At 39.8% G+C, this 18169-nt stretch overlaps 2 protein-coding genes across 2 annotated transcripts; one reads left to right on the forward strand and one right to left on the reverse strand.

Moving 5' to 3' along the window:
- Positions 1 to 283: 283 nt before the first annotated feature.
- On the forward strand, positions 284 to 3610 carry LOC135604784 (bidirectional sugar transporter N3-like). The gene is made up of 6 exons (XM_065094435.1): positions 284 to 611; positions 2354 to 2390; positions 2476 to 2686; positions 2769 to 2930; positions 2998 to 3117; positions 3194 to 3610. Exons 1-6 carry the CDS (start codon positions 284 to 286, stop codon positions 3608 to 3610), a joined length of 1275 nt encoding a protein of 424 aa, XP_064950507.1.
- Positions 3611 to 6485: 2875 nt separating this feature from the next.
- On the reverse strand, positions 6486 to 15147 carry LOC135605188 (FHA domain-containing protein FHA2-like). The gene is made up of 3 exons (XM_065094978.1): positions 14380 to 15147; positions 7787 to 7944; positions 6486 to 6927 (listed from the first exon to the last, which is right to left on the reverse strand). Exons 1-3 carry the CDS (start codon positions 15074 to 15076, stop codon positions 6718 to 6720), a joined length of 1065 nt encoding a protein of 354 aa, XP_064951050.1. The 5' UTR covers positions 15077 to 15147; the 3' UTR covers positions 6486 to 6717.
- Between the last annotated feature and the right edge of the window lie 3022 nt (positions 15148 to 18169).

Genomic DNA, 18169 nt, shown 5'->3' on the forward strand with positions numbered 1-18169 from the left:
GGCTCTGATGATGAACCGTACAGCTAGCCTAATACAGATGGAGCTTTCAAAGAGTAAATTGATGCTACGAACTCTAAAATTGAGGTTGAGATTCATTAGATTGCTAAGTAATATGCGAAAAAAAGGAGCGGCAAAACCACGTTCCTCTTGACTACGCAAACGTGCATGCATGGGTACGTGATGCACCACGAAACGTGCATTTTCTCCGTGGCATGAGCTGCTACGCGACGGCCACGTTAACCGGTCAGATCCCACGGCTGGGCTGCTGCAGGAGACGGCGGAGATGGGTCCACCTCGAGCGCCGGCCAATGAGAGCGTGGAGATGTCGGCCGTGTCGTACGGCCACGTTAACCGGTCAGATCCCACGGCTGGGCTGCTGCAGGAGACGGCGGAGATGGGTCCACCTCGAGCGCCGGCCAATGAGAGCGTGGAGATGTCGGCCGTGTCGTACGGCCACGTTAACCGGTCAGATCCCACGGCTGGGCTGCTGCAGGAGACGGCGGAGATGGGTCCACCTCGAGCGCCGGCCAATGAGAGCGTGGAGATGTCGGCCGTGTCGTACGGCCCCGTTACGGAGAACGACGGCGGATGGCGGCGCAGAAAACACACGCGTACGTACGTGCACTCGTCGATTACTATGTCGTTTTGCACGTCCGCATGCAGGGCGTGCGGGGAAAACGTGGAGATGGAGAGAAGGATGTGATGCTTCCGCCCAAATTTGAGTGTTTTTACGTAAGAATACAGGTGATTGTTTAAAAAAAAAAAATCATGTTTTTATTGTTCTCAAATGATGCCACTATTTTAAATAATATAATAAATATATCTCATCAATCCAATCAGACTTTTGCTATTAGTTTTAAGGACACCTTATTGATCTGACTCATGAGATGTATCCGTCCGTCCAAGTGGATGGTTATAGTATTTTTAGTTGGTTAATTTATAGTATTTTTAATAGTATTATAGTAATTTTATTGATGTATTAAAATTATAATAAAATAATTAATAATAATAATAAATAGCATCATATTTTACCTTTTTAGTTGTTATTGTTTGTAGGCTATTATAATATTATATTTTTAGGTTTATTGTTAGTTTGATTGAGGTTAAATGTCTAATAGGATTATTTACAGTATTTATTTTCATGTAGACTTGATAATTTTTTTGTTGCGATAGCAAAGATACTATAATAAATCAATTTCGATCGTAGATGCTGTTTCTAAACGATTATAGATACCTATTTGAATCCTAATATGATATATCAAATAGTTTCTAGTGTATTTTGATTTCATTTGACTTTTTCTTCTAACATTATAATATTTTCGTTAAGGTACAAAAAATATTGTAAAATTATTAAAAAATATTATAGGTGACATTATATTATATCACTTTGGTTACTTATAAGCCATTAGGATATCAAGTTTGTATAGTTGAAGGTAAACTTTATAGTGTTTTTATGATGATGAGGAAGACATTATAACATCCACTTGGACTAGTCCATAGGGCGGCTCTAATGAGGACGAGAATAATACCTTGAAGCTGACGAAATAATGAGCATCATGTGAGAAAAAAACAAAAATAAAAAGATATTTTTAAGAATAAAAAATGTATCACTTTACTGCCATATCTGACTCAATTACATATACTTTCTTTCCAACCCCACTATTTAATCTCCATCTCTTCTTGTGACTGCCTTTATCTTCTCACATAAATCTCCTCTCTACTCGACATCTTGGCTCACTTGAGGCCACCAACATCATGGCTCCATTAAGGATGTTTATTAGGTCCTTCTCTAACAGTTTAGCAGTGTAAGCTTTTTGGAATTAGTGTTATCTAATTATAGAACTTTGATCGAGTGGGTTGCAACTGTCATAATCGTGACATGATATTTTGGCCATCTTTAAAATAGTTAGTCTTCCTCTCCAAATGTACTTTAAATGGAGCTTTCCTCCAACAAAATCCAAAACTGTTTTCTAACACGAGACCGCTCTAATGAACCCATTAAACCCCCTCCTAACCGGAGTCGTTGCACAGTTGATGAGACAAGTGCTACTTTTGGACACCCACAACCATGCCTTCACCCAAAGGATGAAGCAAATAGGAAGCGATAAAAGGACACAACCACAAGCAATAAAAGGAAGAGAAGGAGAAAGCAAATTAGAGTTGTTTGGCATCGGCGAGGGGAGGAGAAAGCCTTGGCTGTTGTTACTTGGAGGGAGGATGGGAGGCTTATCTTTGGAACATTTTCTACCCCTCGCCTTCGGCATCTTAGGTGATCACCATTTCATTTACGTGTTCATGATGGATGGAAACCGTGCATAACATTTTACTGATACTACGAGATGGAAATTTGCAGGGAACATCATCTCGTTCGTGGTTTATCTGGCGCCAGTGTAAGCATCAGCTTCACCCTGTCTTTTCTACATATTTGCATTTGATCTCACCTGATTCACCTCATGGAGTTGCTTGTCATCGCAGTCCTACGATCTGCAAAATCTACCAGAACAAATCAGCAGAAGGGTACTCATCACTGTCCTACAACCTATCCTTGTTCAGCTGCCTGATTTGGGTCTACTATGCGCATCTCAAACCCAACTCGGTCCTCCTCATCAGCATCAACGCCATCGGATGCATCATTCTGACATGCTACATCACCATCTACCTCGTCTTCGCCACGAGGAAGGATAGGGTTTGTGGATTCTTACGACTGCTTCTTTCGTTTCATTTCGTGCATGCAACTGCAGACTTAGTTACGTGGGGTGGAGTTGCAGATCTCTACCATCCAAGTATTCGTCGCATTGAACCTGGTGACCTTCATCGGGATCCTTTTCCTTACTCTGCTGTTGTTTAGTGGCACTAATCGCTTGACGGTGCTCGGGTGGATCTGCGTCGGCTTCTCCATCAGCGTTTACGCTGCTCCCATGAGCACCATTGTAAGGACGGCTGTCGCCCCAGGTTTTGTCTTCTTTGTACTGATACTCAGAATCAACTCATGTGCAGAGGCGTGTTGTGCGCACGAGGAGCGTGGAGTTTATGCCGGTGAACGTCTTGGTGTGCCTCACGTTGAGCGCAGCCATATGGTTCGGCTACGGTGTGTTCACCAAGGACGCATTCATCTCGGTAATCATCACAAGCACCTAAGTAGGCATGGGACGCAGTGGTGTGTTACTCTTTGGCCTTACGTGTTTGATTACAGATTCCTTGCATTCTGGGAGTCATCTTTGGAATCGGGCAAATAGTGGTGTACGTGATTTACAAGAAGAAGGGGAACGCCGTGGAGCCAGCGGAGCCCGAGCACATCGTCGAGGTGGCAGAGCCGGCCCCAGCCCAGGCTGCGGAGGCGCAGGTCGCCGCGGAAGGGAGCGACCACGAGGACGGCGAGGGCGGCGCCCAGGAGTCGGCTGCCGCGGCCGAGCACATCACCAAGATCGCGGAGCACGTGGCCCAGATCGCGGAACATATCGTGAAGCTCGCGGAGATAACCCCGATGTCCCCGACGCAGGAGGAGAGGAAGGCAGCGGCGGAGGAAGGCGAGAGCAGCGCCGTGGAAACGGTGGTGCCCGAGAACGTTATCGACATCCCGGCTTCTGAGATGAACGGTCGTGACGAGTAGGCCGGCGGGACGGGGATGGCAAACGCACGGACAAGGGAATGACGGAAGGCGAGGAGGCGAACGAGGTTAGCTCAGTAATGAAGACGGAGAGAGCAGTGAAGATGCCGTATTTATATGTATAGGCACCAATTCCACCCTCTCTCTTCACCGGTTCTTCTACGAATGCTCGGCAGAATGAGATGGTAGTATTGTTGAGATGTAGTTTCCAGCACTCTTAAAGCTTGTAATTTCTTTTCCTGCTAAAAGTGATGATGTCTCGACTTCTGTTCGCTCTTAAATATTTTTATATCTTGGAGTTGATTAAGATAAAGCAATCACTACAGACGTCAACAAAGGAAGTCAACCGAAGGAGAGCCGCCATGATGGACGTGTGAACATTTGAATGGAGCTCTCAAAACCACGCTGAATCCTACATCACTCTTCTTCCAAGATGCGGATTCTGATGCTCAAGCAGCAGAGCTTGCAATAAACAAGAGCAATCCATAAAGGAAATCTACGGACCTAAAGCACAGATGCTTACACCACCTTCTTTTTCCATGGCTACTACCTTCTGCCACTCTTCAGCTTTTCGCCCACCTCATGAAGGAGCCACGACGATCTGCCTCAACGGATCAGAGGCGTTGCTGCCGCCAGCGTGCCTGACGAACTCCTCCGGCGTGAACGACTTGCCGTGGCAAGCACACATTATGCTGACCGCCGATTTGTCGTATCGATACAGGTAACCACTGATCGTCCTCCCACTGGGGCCGTCGCCGGTGGTCGACACCCGAGGCATTCCGAGCAATGGCGAGGAGTCGTCGGCGGCGACGATGCCTGTCTTCCATTCACGAGCCACAGCGACGGGCGTGGTCAGGGAAGCCGCGCGCCTGAGCATTTGGCCTGCATTTGAGACTGATGACGATGCAGGCTTGGCCGCTTTTTGAGTGCCTGACTTGCACTTGGAACAGTGACTGCTGACGCTGCTTCCACCTGTAGGATCGCGGAATGCATGTAGCCCAAATTAAAGGTGCAAAGAATGAAAGGTGCTTCTTCTATCCCAGATCAATCAAATTTGGCATATAAATCAACCTCTCACGAAGATCCCAAATCTATACGATTATAGATCGAATCTAACCCAACCCAGAATTACCAAAAAAACAGACAGAGTTGAACGGAAAAAAAAAAAAAAAAAAGAGATTTTTATGGGTCATAGGAAGATCCAGTAAGGGGAAGAAACTCTCATACCTCGAATGAGTCCACTACGGCGATCGTCGACCCCGGACGAGTTGCTCCCCGTTGAATCCATCTTCGGCGCAAGGTTACCGACTTCCAAACCACCATTAGAGGGGCACGTGGTCGCCGCGTGAACAGCGACGCCGCGATAAGCTGCCGGCTGGCACCCATTCCTCTCGAACCGGTGAAATCCGTCGGCCGCAGCCGAGATGGTCGGCGGCCAGTAAGGCATCAGGCACGGGAAACCGAGGCCGTTCGGCACCCCCACGTACTGCACTTGGTGACAGGGGTGCATCACCGGGACCGGTCGATGCCCGAAGGGATTAGGATTAGGATTAGGATTAGGATTAGGATTAGGGTTAGGGTTAGGGTTGGGGGCAACGCAAGGCCTTCGGGTGGCATTGCCTACATCCGTGCCGACGGACCTGCACTGGTCGCCGGAGAACGCGTCGCCATCCCTCACCGCCCGATTCGGTGCCCTAGACTGCACCTTCTGGGCCTCCACCGTTGCGACGATCATTCCATCCTCCGGCATCCGCCACCGCTTGCCGGCGCTATCGGTGCGCCTCAGCTTGGGAACCTTAGGGGTGCTACTACCGCCGATGGCGAGGCCGAGGGTGAGCTCCACCTCGTCCCCGTCGTCAGCCGCGCCCATCGACTCCATTCAAAACCGGAAAGCGAAAGGTGTCGAAAAGAAAGCTCGACGAGTTCCGACCGAGAAAGGGGCCGCTTAAATAAACCTGTGCTCGAGCATCGGTTGCTTGGCACGTGTCGAGGCGTGAAGAATCAATCGGCTCGCGTGGAGCCACGTGACAATGCGCTCTCAGGAGAACCTGTTCCCTCGCTCTGATAGGAAGACGGCTGCCGGGATCGCCTATGGGAAGACAAACATCGGGACCTCATCGACCATCGACGCGTGTGCGTCGACGGTGCGTGGCGCAAGAGCGATAGATTTTGCGCCGTGTATGGCGTGGCGAGATGGGAAAGTTCGGATTTGGCGGTTTGAAGTTCAGGTGGGCTCGTGGCGAGAAGCGAAACGGAGGGACGCTTGAACTCGACACGTGCAGAGGCGATAGCGACACGCGGCGGACTCAGCAGCCAGGTGGATGTCCGGCCGAATCATGGCCGCCGATTCTGGCCAACGGAGGCGCCACGTGAGCGTGGCTGCTGAACATTGGTTGCACCGTCTTTTGGGCGGGCGTGAAAGGGATACGTGGCGAGGGTCCATTAGAGGAGTCCGAAGAAGAAGGTGCGAGAGAAGGGAGACGAGGATGGGGCCGACATCCACGTGTCGAAGTGAGAGATCGCAGTACCTCCGTAGTTAGTATCCCCACACGTGTATGGCTATGTTAGGGCACGGCGGAAGAACAAAAAAAGATCCATCAAGAGGTCACTTAATAGAGTAGATGCTCACATACCCGTCGTTTGATTGGACCAGAAGGCTAGGATTCCGGTTGGGCCCCACAAAGGAACAGCCCTACGGCAGGTAAGACAAGGTCGAAGGCGTCATTTGATCGGAGCTTCTTGTCCAATGGGCTTTAAACCTTTGGCGTTCTTTGGAAGTCGTCGAACAGCATGATAACTTGTTGAGGACAATTAAATGTTGGCAAATACTAGTAAAGATACAAAGATGCGGTCATGATAATTAAGATAAACACATTGCTTAAGAAACACCTCCAAGAACCACATGGTTCATGGGAGAAAGAAGAAGCATATCATGGGCCGCACTGCCGGAACGCATGTTTACAACAAAGCTAGGTTTCAAGCACACCAACAATGACAATAAAACAAAATGCAGCACATGCACAGCATAGTTTAAGTATCGCAACAGTTTGCCTTTTGGAGAACTCTATATAGAGATTATATATGATATGCACTGGGGTAGTAATAATAAGCTATGAGAGCAACGACACAAGTGAGACAAACTCGGATGTCACCCTGCCTTTTGACCTTGTGTTGATGACAAAGTGCTCTGGGTATTTTCTTAGCAGCGTTAGGAGGCCAAACCACGGTCTTCCTTTGGTTTCAGTGGGCGACCACTCCTCCGATGTAAGGTACCTCCTCACTCTGCCATGGTGCCAGACGTTGCCATACTGCTCGACAAGCTGAATGCAATCACAAGAAATCATCAAATTTTACCCAATCGATCAGATCAGAATCAGGAGGGTAATGAAAAAAAGCTGTAAGTAATGCATTCAAGTTTCAACCAGCTGCAGAGTTGGAGGGATATAAATATTTAGATATGGCATTTGGAAGATGATAGATAAAGGAATAAATATACAGGAGAACAGATCTAAGATCCCAGTCTTCAATTACAGCCAGAAAATATGCTCTTACCATGACTTTGTTTTGAATGCAGATGACAAGATTGGTGATTAGTAGTTGGTGAGCGAATGCTAAAATGCTTATCGTTACACAGCAAATTAGTTTTAAAACATAGTTCCTAAATTCTAGATAGAATATCATTTCCTAATAATAATCATTCTGTATATTACATTGAACATTTACCTGATTTTTTCCTTGCATATATTTAATGAAATTTCTCAGCAGAACTTGGAAACTCCAAGGGAAATTACCAAAACCATAGAAATACCAAAAGTCAGAAGTCGTTAGGCCCAACCAAAACCAGAACAAAGTTCTAAAATCTCACAAATCATGCAGATCAGATGCCAGAAGTCAGGAAGCTCTGACTTTTGTAAATGTGAACTAGAAAACATAAGACTTCGGTATCAGTGTACAACATGCAATGCCATAGCATACTAGCATAGCAAGATGACTTGGTTAAAATGATTCCAAGTTGTAAATACAGCAAAAAGAATGGCATTACCTAGTAAAAATGGTCAAAGAAAATGTTCCTGAAAGCTTCTTTAGGCTTATAGTCGATAATTCATTAGTCCCATGACCATATTATTCAAGGATTTAAGTTTGAGAAACTATATCTAATTTTAAGAAAAAATTACTAACCTCTGAATGAAGTTTTGCCATAGGCATCCACTCTCCAGGTCCACAAAGATCAGACAGAACTGTGGCTACAGATGAGACAACATCCTTTTCTTCCAACTGCATAAGTTGATGATTATCTGCTTCTCTATCAACCCTTGATCTTGCTTCAGACTTCTTCTCTGGCAAAAGTGAAAAAAGGCATCATTTCACATATATATAAATCACGCTATCCATTCTATCCCGAAAGTGTCTTGCACAGCTTGAGAAATATTAAAGATAAAAGATAAAAGATAAAAGTATGAATCATGGCAAACCAGCAAGACTAACTTCCCTACCTATTAAACTAGCCTTCTAAGTCTCCAAATGATCCTAATGCTGAATTAGAAGTTGGATCGCATTCAATAGATTGCTGGAACTACAAGAAAAGTTTGTAAATAGAAATTTGACTATATTGCTAGCACAAACAGTACACTGAGATCTACAAGTACGATAATTTGTCATATCCCGTCTCAGATGACAATTTGTGAAGTCTAGTCAACTATTTGGGCATGGATTTTCTCTACAATTCAGCTCTATTTTATTGTTTCTATTAAGTTTTCTTGTGTCTTTCTTTGTCTCACCTTGTGCCAATGAAACTAATCGACTCGCTAATCTAACCAAAGCATTTATAGGTCTCCTTTTGAACATGTCTCTACGATCTTAAAACAATATTTCTTTTTTACGTTCTTTGTTCAATAAATAATTCGTATTCTATCTTTTTTTGTTTTAATTCCATATATCCATTTTAACAAACCTAATTTCAGCAGCTTAACTTTGTACATGCCACTGCATAACTAACAATATTCTAATCCCTAAAAAATAACTGGCCTTACAACTGTCATATATTCCTCTTTTCCCTCTCCGTTTTAAGTTTCTATTCTCTGTAATATATTTATTGGTCTCCCCTTTCTGCTGAATAATAGATCAAAGGTACCTACAAGTTCTGCTGCTAAGAACTTAATAGTTCATTTATTTTATCTATAATCCCAATTCTTCTCCGGCATTGTTAAAGTTACACTTATATTCATTTTCAATCCGGCATTATCCTGGAACCCTTTGCTTATAGCATTTGTCTTCATCGCTCAACGTAATCACAACCAGAATTTCTTCAATCAAGACAATATCAATAACAAATAACATATACACTGAAATTTTATTTTGAATATGGACAATAAGTTCATCCGTTACCAAAGTAAGAAGCACCAAAATAGGAAAAACAAAGTGATTAAATTGACACTAACCTAGAAGAAATGCTTATGTATTTATTACACATAGAAATCCATAACATATGACAGATGATCCTGAATGATGCAGTTGTCAACTAACTCAAAAAAAATATGAATGCCAATATATAAATGTACACAGGAATGAAAGTGTGTAAGTTTAGAACAAGAAGATCAAATTGTGGATTACCAAAAGGTGTGGTAAGGTAGTACAATATCTCATGTTCTTTGTTAAAATGGCCAATCGTCTCATTGGATGATTGCACACATCATATCTAATATCCAGCTGCTCATACAGAATTTTCTTTGTTTTGATTGCATTCATTGCTTTATACAATGCAATCAGGCAGCTGTGGTCATGATCCAGCTTATCACAAAATATAATGCCCACTGGAACTGCCATAGGCAGTGTAGATAGCTTGATCTTATGGTACTAATACAGCTTCAACAGATTAAACGCATGAAAATGTATCTCAAGTTGAAGTAAAAGGAAAAATCACTATTAACATTTAATATACCTTCCAATAATATCTACGACATATAATAAGAAAAGCATATGAGTCAAATGGATCCACTTCAATACGACATTTAATTAGACAAAGAAAGAAAAGAAAAAGGTAAACACAAGAGATTGATGATTGATGTATAAGCATGTGGGTATCTGTTGTCACATTAAATACAAATTCTTTAGATCTCTCAGAAAGGAATTTGTTTCCACATTTCCTTGATTTGACAGGGTACAACTTTCTAATTCTAACTATTCAATTAATATACCTAAAAGTAGCACAAACTGGTTTTAAGAATCTGTCTGTAGTAAAAGGCTGTAAAAAGGTACACTTTTGTAGTATGTACTATGTGTAAACTACAGGTTTACAATTACAACAGAGGTTCGTATAAATCTTCACAAGAAAAGATTAAGGCAAAAGTTTAAAGGTTTCAGACATCATGTTGGTGCTTATATTTTACTGGTTTTATAAATTCTCTCCTCATCTTGACCCCTTTGTCTTTCTGCTTTTAACTTCTTTCTTCCTTGGTCCTAAATCTTATATTTCAAGTATTAACATCATCCTCAATATTTTGGCAAATTTTGTCATAAAAATGATAAACTTTCCTAAGAAGAATATTTCTCCTCCTGGTGGACAAGTTGTCTCAAAGAAAGAGGTGGGGCAAGGATTTAGTTACCATGTATCACCCCAGCTAGTGTATTGTAAGTACTAGGTGTCATGCCGGTGTGCAGGTTTGAATGTATAGAAAGAACGTAGAATTATATCATCATATTGTGAGCCATTTTGCCTCATTACTTTCTAAGACTTGAAAAAAAAGTGAAAAAAGCAAATTTTTTCTACTGGCATGGCACTAACATGCATTTGGGCTACATGCTAATAGCTACAGGCACAGTCCACACATTTAGACCAGGAGACCAGGATATCATAAAGGGCGACACTTAAATCCAAGAACATAGAGTCATAGAACATGAGAAAGTTTGGATCATGCATTTATGCAAAACTTTATGCATGTGGCCATGTGGGTTTTCTGAGTGTATTTATCTAAATTTATAGTTTTGTCACTGGCATTTGCAAGAAATCTTAGCGCTATGCTGCAGAGAATAAACCTGCTGAGTCATTGAACTATAAGATCCTAATGAACACCATTCAGACCCAGCATTTATTAATATTTTTCCTTCATAGGAAACAGTGTAATTTACATAACTTACTGGGAGTGTTTCAACATCCAACTTATCCATTCTGGTACCTAAATGAACGATTAATGAAGTATCAATGTCGTATTCCAACAGGATCCTAGTGGAAGAGTTATGCTAGCTCATGGGCCCAAATACATCCTATTTCTAGTTATAAAATCAACCAAAGATATTCGTACATAAGATTGTTCAGCCAACAAATGAAGAAACATGATCTTGTCGATGGGCCTTATAACAAATTAAACTTTTATTTGTTTCCATCATCTTCTGCATAATAGACGTTAGATTACTGCAGCAGGAGGTGAAAAAGTATAGCCATATACTATTTAAGTTTGCAGCTATGGGACACGGAAACAGTCATTCTACTGATGTACAGGTAAACATGCATACATTGACCCTCAATAATAGGAGTCTTGTGCACTAGTCCATTTGTTTATTTGACCAGTAAAATATACTTTTTTTGATACCTAGATGCCCCTAGGTAGTTCTTCCTGTTCTAGAGCCTCGGCAATAGATAGTCGCCCACACAATCAATCTAATAATGTCAAATACGTCAAAAAAAATTACATTCAGATAAAGCAATTAGACTAAAAGAAATAAGGACAAAACAATGATGCAATTAAGCAATAGTAAATATGTACATTGTGTAGATATGTCAAACACTCATACATACTCATGAATATACATGATTGTACATAAGAGTACATATAGTGTTCCATGCAATTATACTCTAGACGTTCCTTGCTCAATTTTAATGGCTTGGTGCTATCTTGGACACCCAAGTAATTGCCACAATAACAGGAACATAAATGCTTAAATTGCATACTATATTCCATATCGAACACGTGAAGAATGCGTATACCCATTGAACACTTCTTATGTACATAAGCACCTAAGTTTAGAAGACAAGGCAGCTTAAGCATGAGGTTCCGTAGTAGAATTCGAAGAGGTCTAACAAAAGCACCCTTAGCCTTCAATACAGAGGCTCATTCTATGACTTGAACCCTAGTCACAGAAGCTGTAAAGAAACAGCCTTATTATCCAATTCTAAAAACAGTATTAAATAGTTAGTATTTTCAGATACTTGGGATACTTTGAGTACTGATAATGTAATGGATGAAATGAATATATGATTTACTTATATTGTAGTTTCATTTGTCTGATTATTTGAAGTTGATTAATCAAATTATTCATCTTTTTTGGGTACATGTTCTTTTTACCTTCTTAAGCATTAAATTATTTCTTCCAAATTAAAGGAGTGGTAAGTATTGATTATTATTCATAATGATTTGCAACTACATATTCAGTGACTCAAACATCATATATTTGAGTATCTTTTTATACACATTGTACTGTATAATATTATACTTTTTCATGATTAGATTATAATGCATTTGTATACCCATATTTGTGTCATATAAGCATCATGCACTTAACCATGCTTTGTAGCAATACAGATCTGGAAGCATAGAGTTTATTACAGTACCAAAATGATCCAATTAAACAGTGAAAACAATAGAATACAAGCACCTTACATTTTCAGTATAAATTTAATCCTATGCTAACAAATGGAGAAATCAAGGAGCCAACATTGTTCGGAAGCGAGTCATAAGCACCTGATATTAGTATACCACCAAAGGAACTCCTAGTTCAACTCTAATAGCTGGCCAACTAAACCAAGCCATAGAAATTATGGTCTGATGTGGAATGCCAAGTCACTGATTTTGGCAAGTAGAAGGAAAGGAGTTATGGCCCATGTCTCCTTTCTCTCACATACTGACATGTGTCACGCTTAATTCCTACTATGAATTTCTTACTGTAATCAAGTGCAATGCCTTTGCTAGGATCTTTTCTCACCAAAATAGGAGTAATTAGGGAGCTTGCAGATATAGCAAAACTGAACTTCTAATAGTTGGCTAACCAAACCTAGATAAAAAAAAATTATCCTCAACGGACTGCTGTAACATTCGAAATCTCTAGCCTTGTCTAGTTAGACAGCTGGCATCTAACTTTTATTTGATCTTGTCACTGAAATATACCGAATATATACTGTGGTACTGTAAGTCATACATTGGCTTCTCTTCTGCAAAGACATAAGCAGAAACCATCATTCTAGGCTGCAAGCATAAGTTATCTTGCAAATCTTGAGGTTTCTAAAGAACTTCATATTAGCAAGTATAGAAGGTACCAATCCTACATAGGAAATATGATAAAATCAGAAAAAAAAATTGCAAGCATCGGCATAGCATAGCAAAGTGATTGAATTTAGACCACTCATCCAATATAACAAATACCAATTTCTTAGCAATGTATTGTTCCTCTAAATCTATGAGATACAATAAACTGAGATCTTTATGGTAAAAAACTGGTAAAGAAAACATAATATGCATTATGTAAGCTGCTTACTAGCAAAAAACTCTAAAAGAAGTCTCTTTATGCATCAAGTTGTTCCAAAATATAATACATCCCATAAAACCTAAGGTATTTTAACATGTGTCATCAGAACTACTTAAGAAATGCAAGCAAATGCATTCATAAATATTTATTTGTCTCATACAGCTGTGTACGTGCCGTAGAATCTAAAGAACTCTGTAAATCCATGTAGTAGAATAGCCTTTAACTTTGAGATGGGACTTTGATTGCAATGAATCATAGTAATAAACATAATAAAAAAGATATTCGCTATTCGTGATTGATATTATTTGCATGATACTGCAGATGCAATGATTTGTTGCAAATGACATCAGAGAAGAGGATGCACATGTATAATTGAGATGCCCCATCAGTCTACAAATAATAGCTAACAAATCTCGAAAGGCTTGCTGAAACGAAACTTTGTTTCATGCATGCCAGTTGGTCTAGATCATCTAATCATTACACATGGACTACTTTTAATAGCTCACAATGCTAGAGCTCAGGAACAGAGTCAGTAAAGTAATGCATACTGAAAAAGAATGGACTGTCATTATGTCTTGACAACGCTAACTGTTGACCAAACCTCTGGTAACATATCAACAGGAAGATGGTAACACCATATCAAGGAGTGCATAACACATGATATAAGAGTTTTGAGGTATAGACCAACCCTTAATGCCACGTTAAGCTAAAAAAGAAAGCAGAACCTAGAAATTTACTTCCAAAAGTGAGACAATAGTTCCACCAAGTGTTTTCGAAGTTTTGCATTCAATTATTTCATCAAAACCTGCAAAAGCTTTGTCGCACTATCATTGTCACATAGAACAAACTGCTCAAATTTCCAACAAATCCATCCTCGTTTTGCCCAGCCGGCAAAAAAATAGAAAAAAAAAATTCTCATCCTTAGAACCCATCAATTCTCTACTATACTCCCAAGATTTATCCTAATAACAGCAAGTTTGCACATAATGCTCTGCAATTAGAACCAATCTCAACATAATTCCATCAAAATCGTCATCTCAATTAGCATAATCTGCACCGTGTTAATCTGCTCTCCAAGACCATGTCAAACACTGACAAATTAGTAATCTGGTTTGAAGTGACCTTTTTTTTCGTATAGAAATTAGGGGTTTAGGGTTTATTTGATCATTCCCATATAAGTAAAAGAAAAGGGCATAAAATTAGTAAGGGAAAATTTGAAGGCACTTGGCATAGGGCAGGGGATGTTCTACACTGACCCAGATGACCTGAAGGCCCCGCCTTCCCCGCGATGGCACTGCCGACCCCGACCCCGTACCCTCCAAACCCTTCCATCTCTCCGGAACCCCTCCTTACTTTCTTCATTCCAGCGCGGGCGACTCCATCATCCTCCATTCCGTCCGCATCCTCCTCTTCCGCTTCCTCCTCGTCGTCGTAGGAACCGTCCCGGAAATCCGACGGCCGCGGCCGCCCCTTCCGTCCAAAGGGCGGAATAACGGGGTGCACCGGCATCGCCGACGGCGGCGGTGGCGGCGCGGGGATCGGGGGATGCATCTGGCGGGCCGCTGCGGCGGTAGCGTACATGGATCGGATGGGGAGGAGGAAGTAGAACTTCTTGTCGCCGATCTGGAGGAGGTCCTGGGAGTCAAGCTTGACGGGAGGGTTGCCGGGGAGGTGGAGAACGCCCTCGACGAGGCAGCCGTTCTTGCCGATGACCTCGAGGGCGAATCGGCGGCGGGGGAAGTCGTAGAAGATGCGGGCGTGGTGGCGGGAGATGTTCATGCCGCCGCCGAGGCTGGACAGGTCCACGTCCACCGTCGACTTCTTGCTGTTGCGGCCCAGCATGATTGAGTAGGTCTGCATGTAGTACTCGAAGTCCTCCCCCTGCAGCTTCGCGAACCCGGCTTCGACGTCGCCGGATCCGCCCCCAGCGGCGCCACCGCCCACCATCGCCATGGCCGATAAGGTGCCCCTTCGGCCGAGACTAATGGCTTGGGGGAAGGGTTGCGACTTGGGAAGGACGCTATTAAACCCGCTTCGCCCTTCGGGGAGGGGTTTCTTTTCTTTTATTATTTCTTCTATTTTCTTTAATTTTTATTTTCGTGATTAATTAGAATTGGGAGGGAAAGGAAAATTTTCTTCGATATGGATTTTAAACCCGAATCCATTAAGATTATATCGTCGGATTCGGGTTCATGTCCAATACAGATTCGACCCGATTTCACCTCTATCATCTTCCATTGTATTTTCTGTTGGGTTCCATTTCCTACAAAACCTTTCTGCTACACTGATATAATGTTTTCTAATGTTTGGGAAAAACCTTTTAAGTGTAAATTATGGTTTCTAATATGAACCATCAAATTGATCATAATTCTGTTAAAACTAAAAGGATAAAAAAGTTTAAACTTATTTATTGGAAGGAGTAAGTTGGTCAAGACTCGATCAAGTTTCTATGAACGTAAGAAGAGCCTAAAATAATTAAGATGATTCAAATAAGTTTAAATTATGAAGAAAAAAATCCAGTTTTGAGAGAAAAAAGATAAATTTTTAACCCATTTGAAAGAATAAAAGATCATTCAACTCTACGTTCATATATTAGGAACATAAATATCATTTAATATATATAATAGATTTATTCCCTTTTGTACTTTATCTTTATACTATATAAACATGATTAACTCCCTTTGTAAAGAGGCAATTAAGAAGTATAATCATCTTTCAATATTGATGAGTATTTTGTTTTTAAGTTCTTGTATGAACTTTAGAACTTATCAAGCTTTTTTTTTTTTTTTTTTTTTTTCTGTTTGTAGCATTCAAAACTTAAAATTCTTTGTTTTTTTCCTTTCTAACTTATCAAACTTATGACGTTTTAAGGGAATCAAAGTTTTGTTATAATTATTTCATCAATTTTTTATTGATAAAGTGATTTGAATAGTTTTCCTTACTTCAATCTTGAACGATCCATCCTGTTTCAATTTGTTGGAGGGTATCAATTTGCATTCCATATGTATCATAGCTCTTTAGTTATTGAGGTGTATAGTTACTAAGATATGGTTTCCACTAGTTTCATTGTTCTCGAATTAGTATTAGGAGACAATATAGTAATACCGCTAGTATCGATCGTATGTTCGGATGAAAAAAAAGAAGGTTCAATCAACATAGGATGAAGAATGTTCAGATTGATAGATATAATGATTAGAAAAATATTACTTATTTAAAATAAACTATGTGATTGTGAAAAATATGCAAAGAGATGGATGGTTTCGATTTAAGAATTGATATGCTATAGAAATCATGATGTGGGTATTACCCAGTAAATAAGTAAGGATTTCAAGTGTAATATTGTAGATATGAAAATAATTAAAGTTCGAATTATAATTTTAAATTTATTTTAGGATAAAAGATTTTGAATAATATAAGTACTTGCTTATGCTCCTTAAGTTAGGTTAGATTATCAAACAAAATAAAGTTTTAAAAGTAAATAAACTTATTATCAGATGAGATTTAAAAAATCATGTATAAAAATAATATGATGAACAAAGAAAGATATATGATTTTACTATTTTGTATGATCATATATAATTATTAATACTCACTAAAGAAATATGATTTTATTATTTCGTATGATTTTATAATTATTAATACTCACCCAAATAGGAAATGTGTATATTTAATTACTTATAACAGTAGTCATAATTGTTGTAAAAAAATATTATTCTTTTATTATAAAAATAGATAAGGATTAATGGATAAGGAAAAAGATATTATAAGGTTAAACGTGTATATGGGCTTTGATTCTTGGAAAAGAGAATATAGATGGGATTATGATTTTAGATTTTACTATTTTCATATCATCTCATAATTATTAATACTCACTTAAAATGGATATATATATATATATATATATATATATATATATATATATATATATATATATATATATAATTATTTTTTAATATTCAACATTTTAAGTGCCAAGCATGAGCTGATAGATTTTAGGAATACGCTAGTTAGTGGATTCATATACTATATAAAATATTGATATGATCATAATGTACTGTGTTTACATATAAGATTTAAGACTCAATTGAGTGTGAATCAAAACTCATGGCTTGCGTTTTCTTATTAGTACTTGATGACATTCATAGTTCTTAAGGAAGCTTAATATGATCTTATTCGAAGGTTCATAGATTTTACTTATTATTATTATTATATATAAAATAATAATTTGATAGGTGGTGTATTAGACTCGTTTATGAAATGTCGAGAATTCAAAATCTTATTTATAATATTTTAAGGATATCAACTAAACTAGTATATTAGATCGATTTACTAAAATTGATAGTTTAGCTGATAAAGATTTTGATTGTCCTCCTATCTATTTGTGAAAATAAAAAACTAATATATCGATAGATGATCAGTTTAACATCATGATATCTCGACAAATATAGAGTCATGTTTAATCGTAGGATATCAAGTTGCTATGGGGCGTGAAACCCATCTGACATATAAGCCAGACAATTCAATGGATCAAGAATGCGCAATGCACATGTTCTTTCAATGTTGTGCTGTCTATAATTTTCTAACACAATGATATTTTATGCAAAAACACAATTGTGCAGCATTCTTTGAGATCAGATCCTCGAGTTTTGCTACCCAGATGGCAGATCATAGTGATCCAGGACGAAAATTCCTGCGAATCTGTATATGATACCAGAATCATGTATCATAGCTATGTTAATCTACACAGAATTCGGTGTCAGGCTTTGTTCTTGTGTTTCCTTCACTTGTGCTTTTGTAGCTGCAATACTTGTGGTTCAATATACTTATAAGTGCAAAGATTTGTGATCTCGTATGGTGTTATACTAACATAGAACACACGATATACCGATATGCATCGAAGATGAAGAAGAGAAAAAGAAAAAGCGAAAGAGGAAAAAAATGAGGACGAAGAAGAGGAAAGAGGAGAGGTGGAGGAAGAAGAAAAAGGAGATGATGGAGAAACATGGAGGAGAAGATGATGAAGGAAGAAATAAAAAGGAGGCATAT

Source organism: Musa acuminata, chromosome BXJ2-2, assembly GCF_036884655.1.
Source record: "Musa acuminata AAA Group cultivar baxijiao chromosome BXJ2-2, Cavendish_Baxijiao_AAA, whole genome shotgun sequence".
NCBI lineage: Eukaryota > Viridiplantae > Streptophyta > Magnoliopsida > Zingiberales > Musaceae > Musa > Musa acuminata.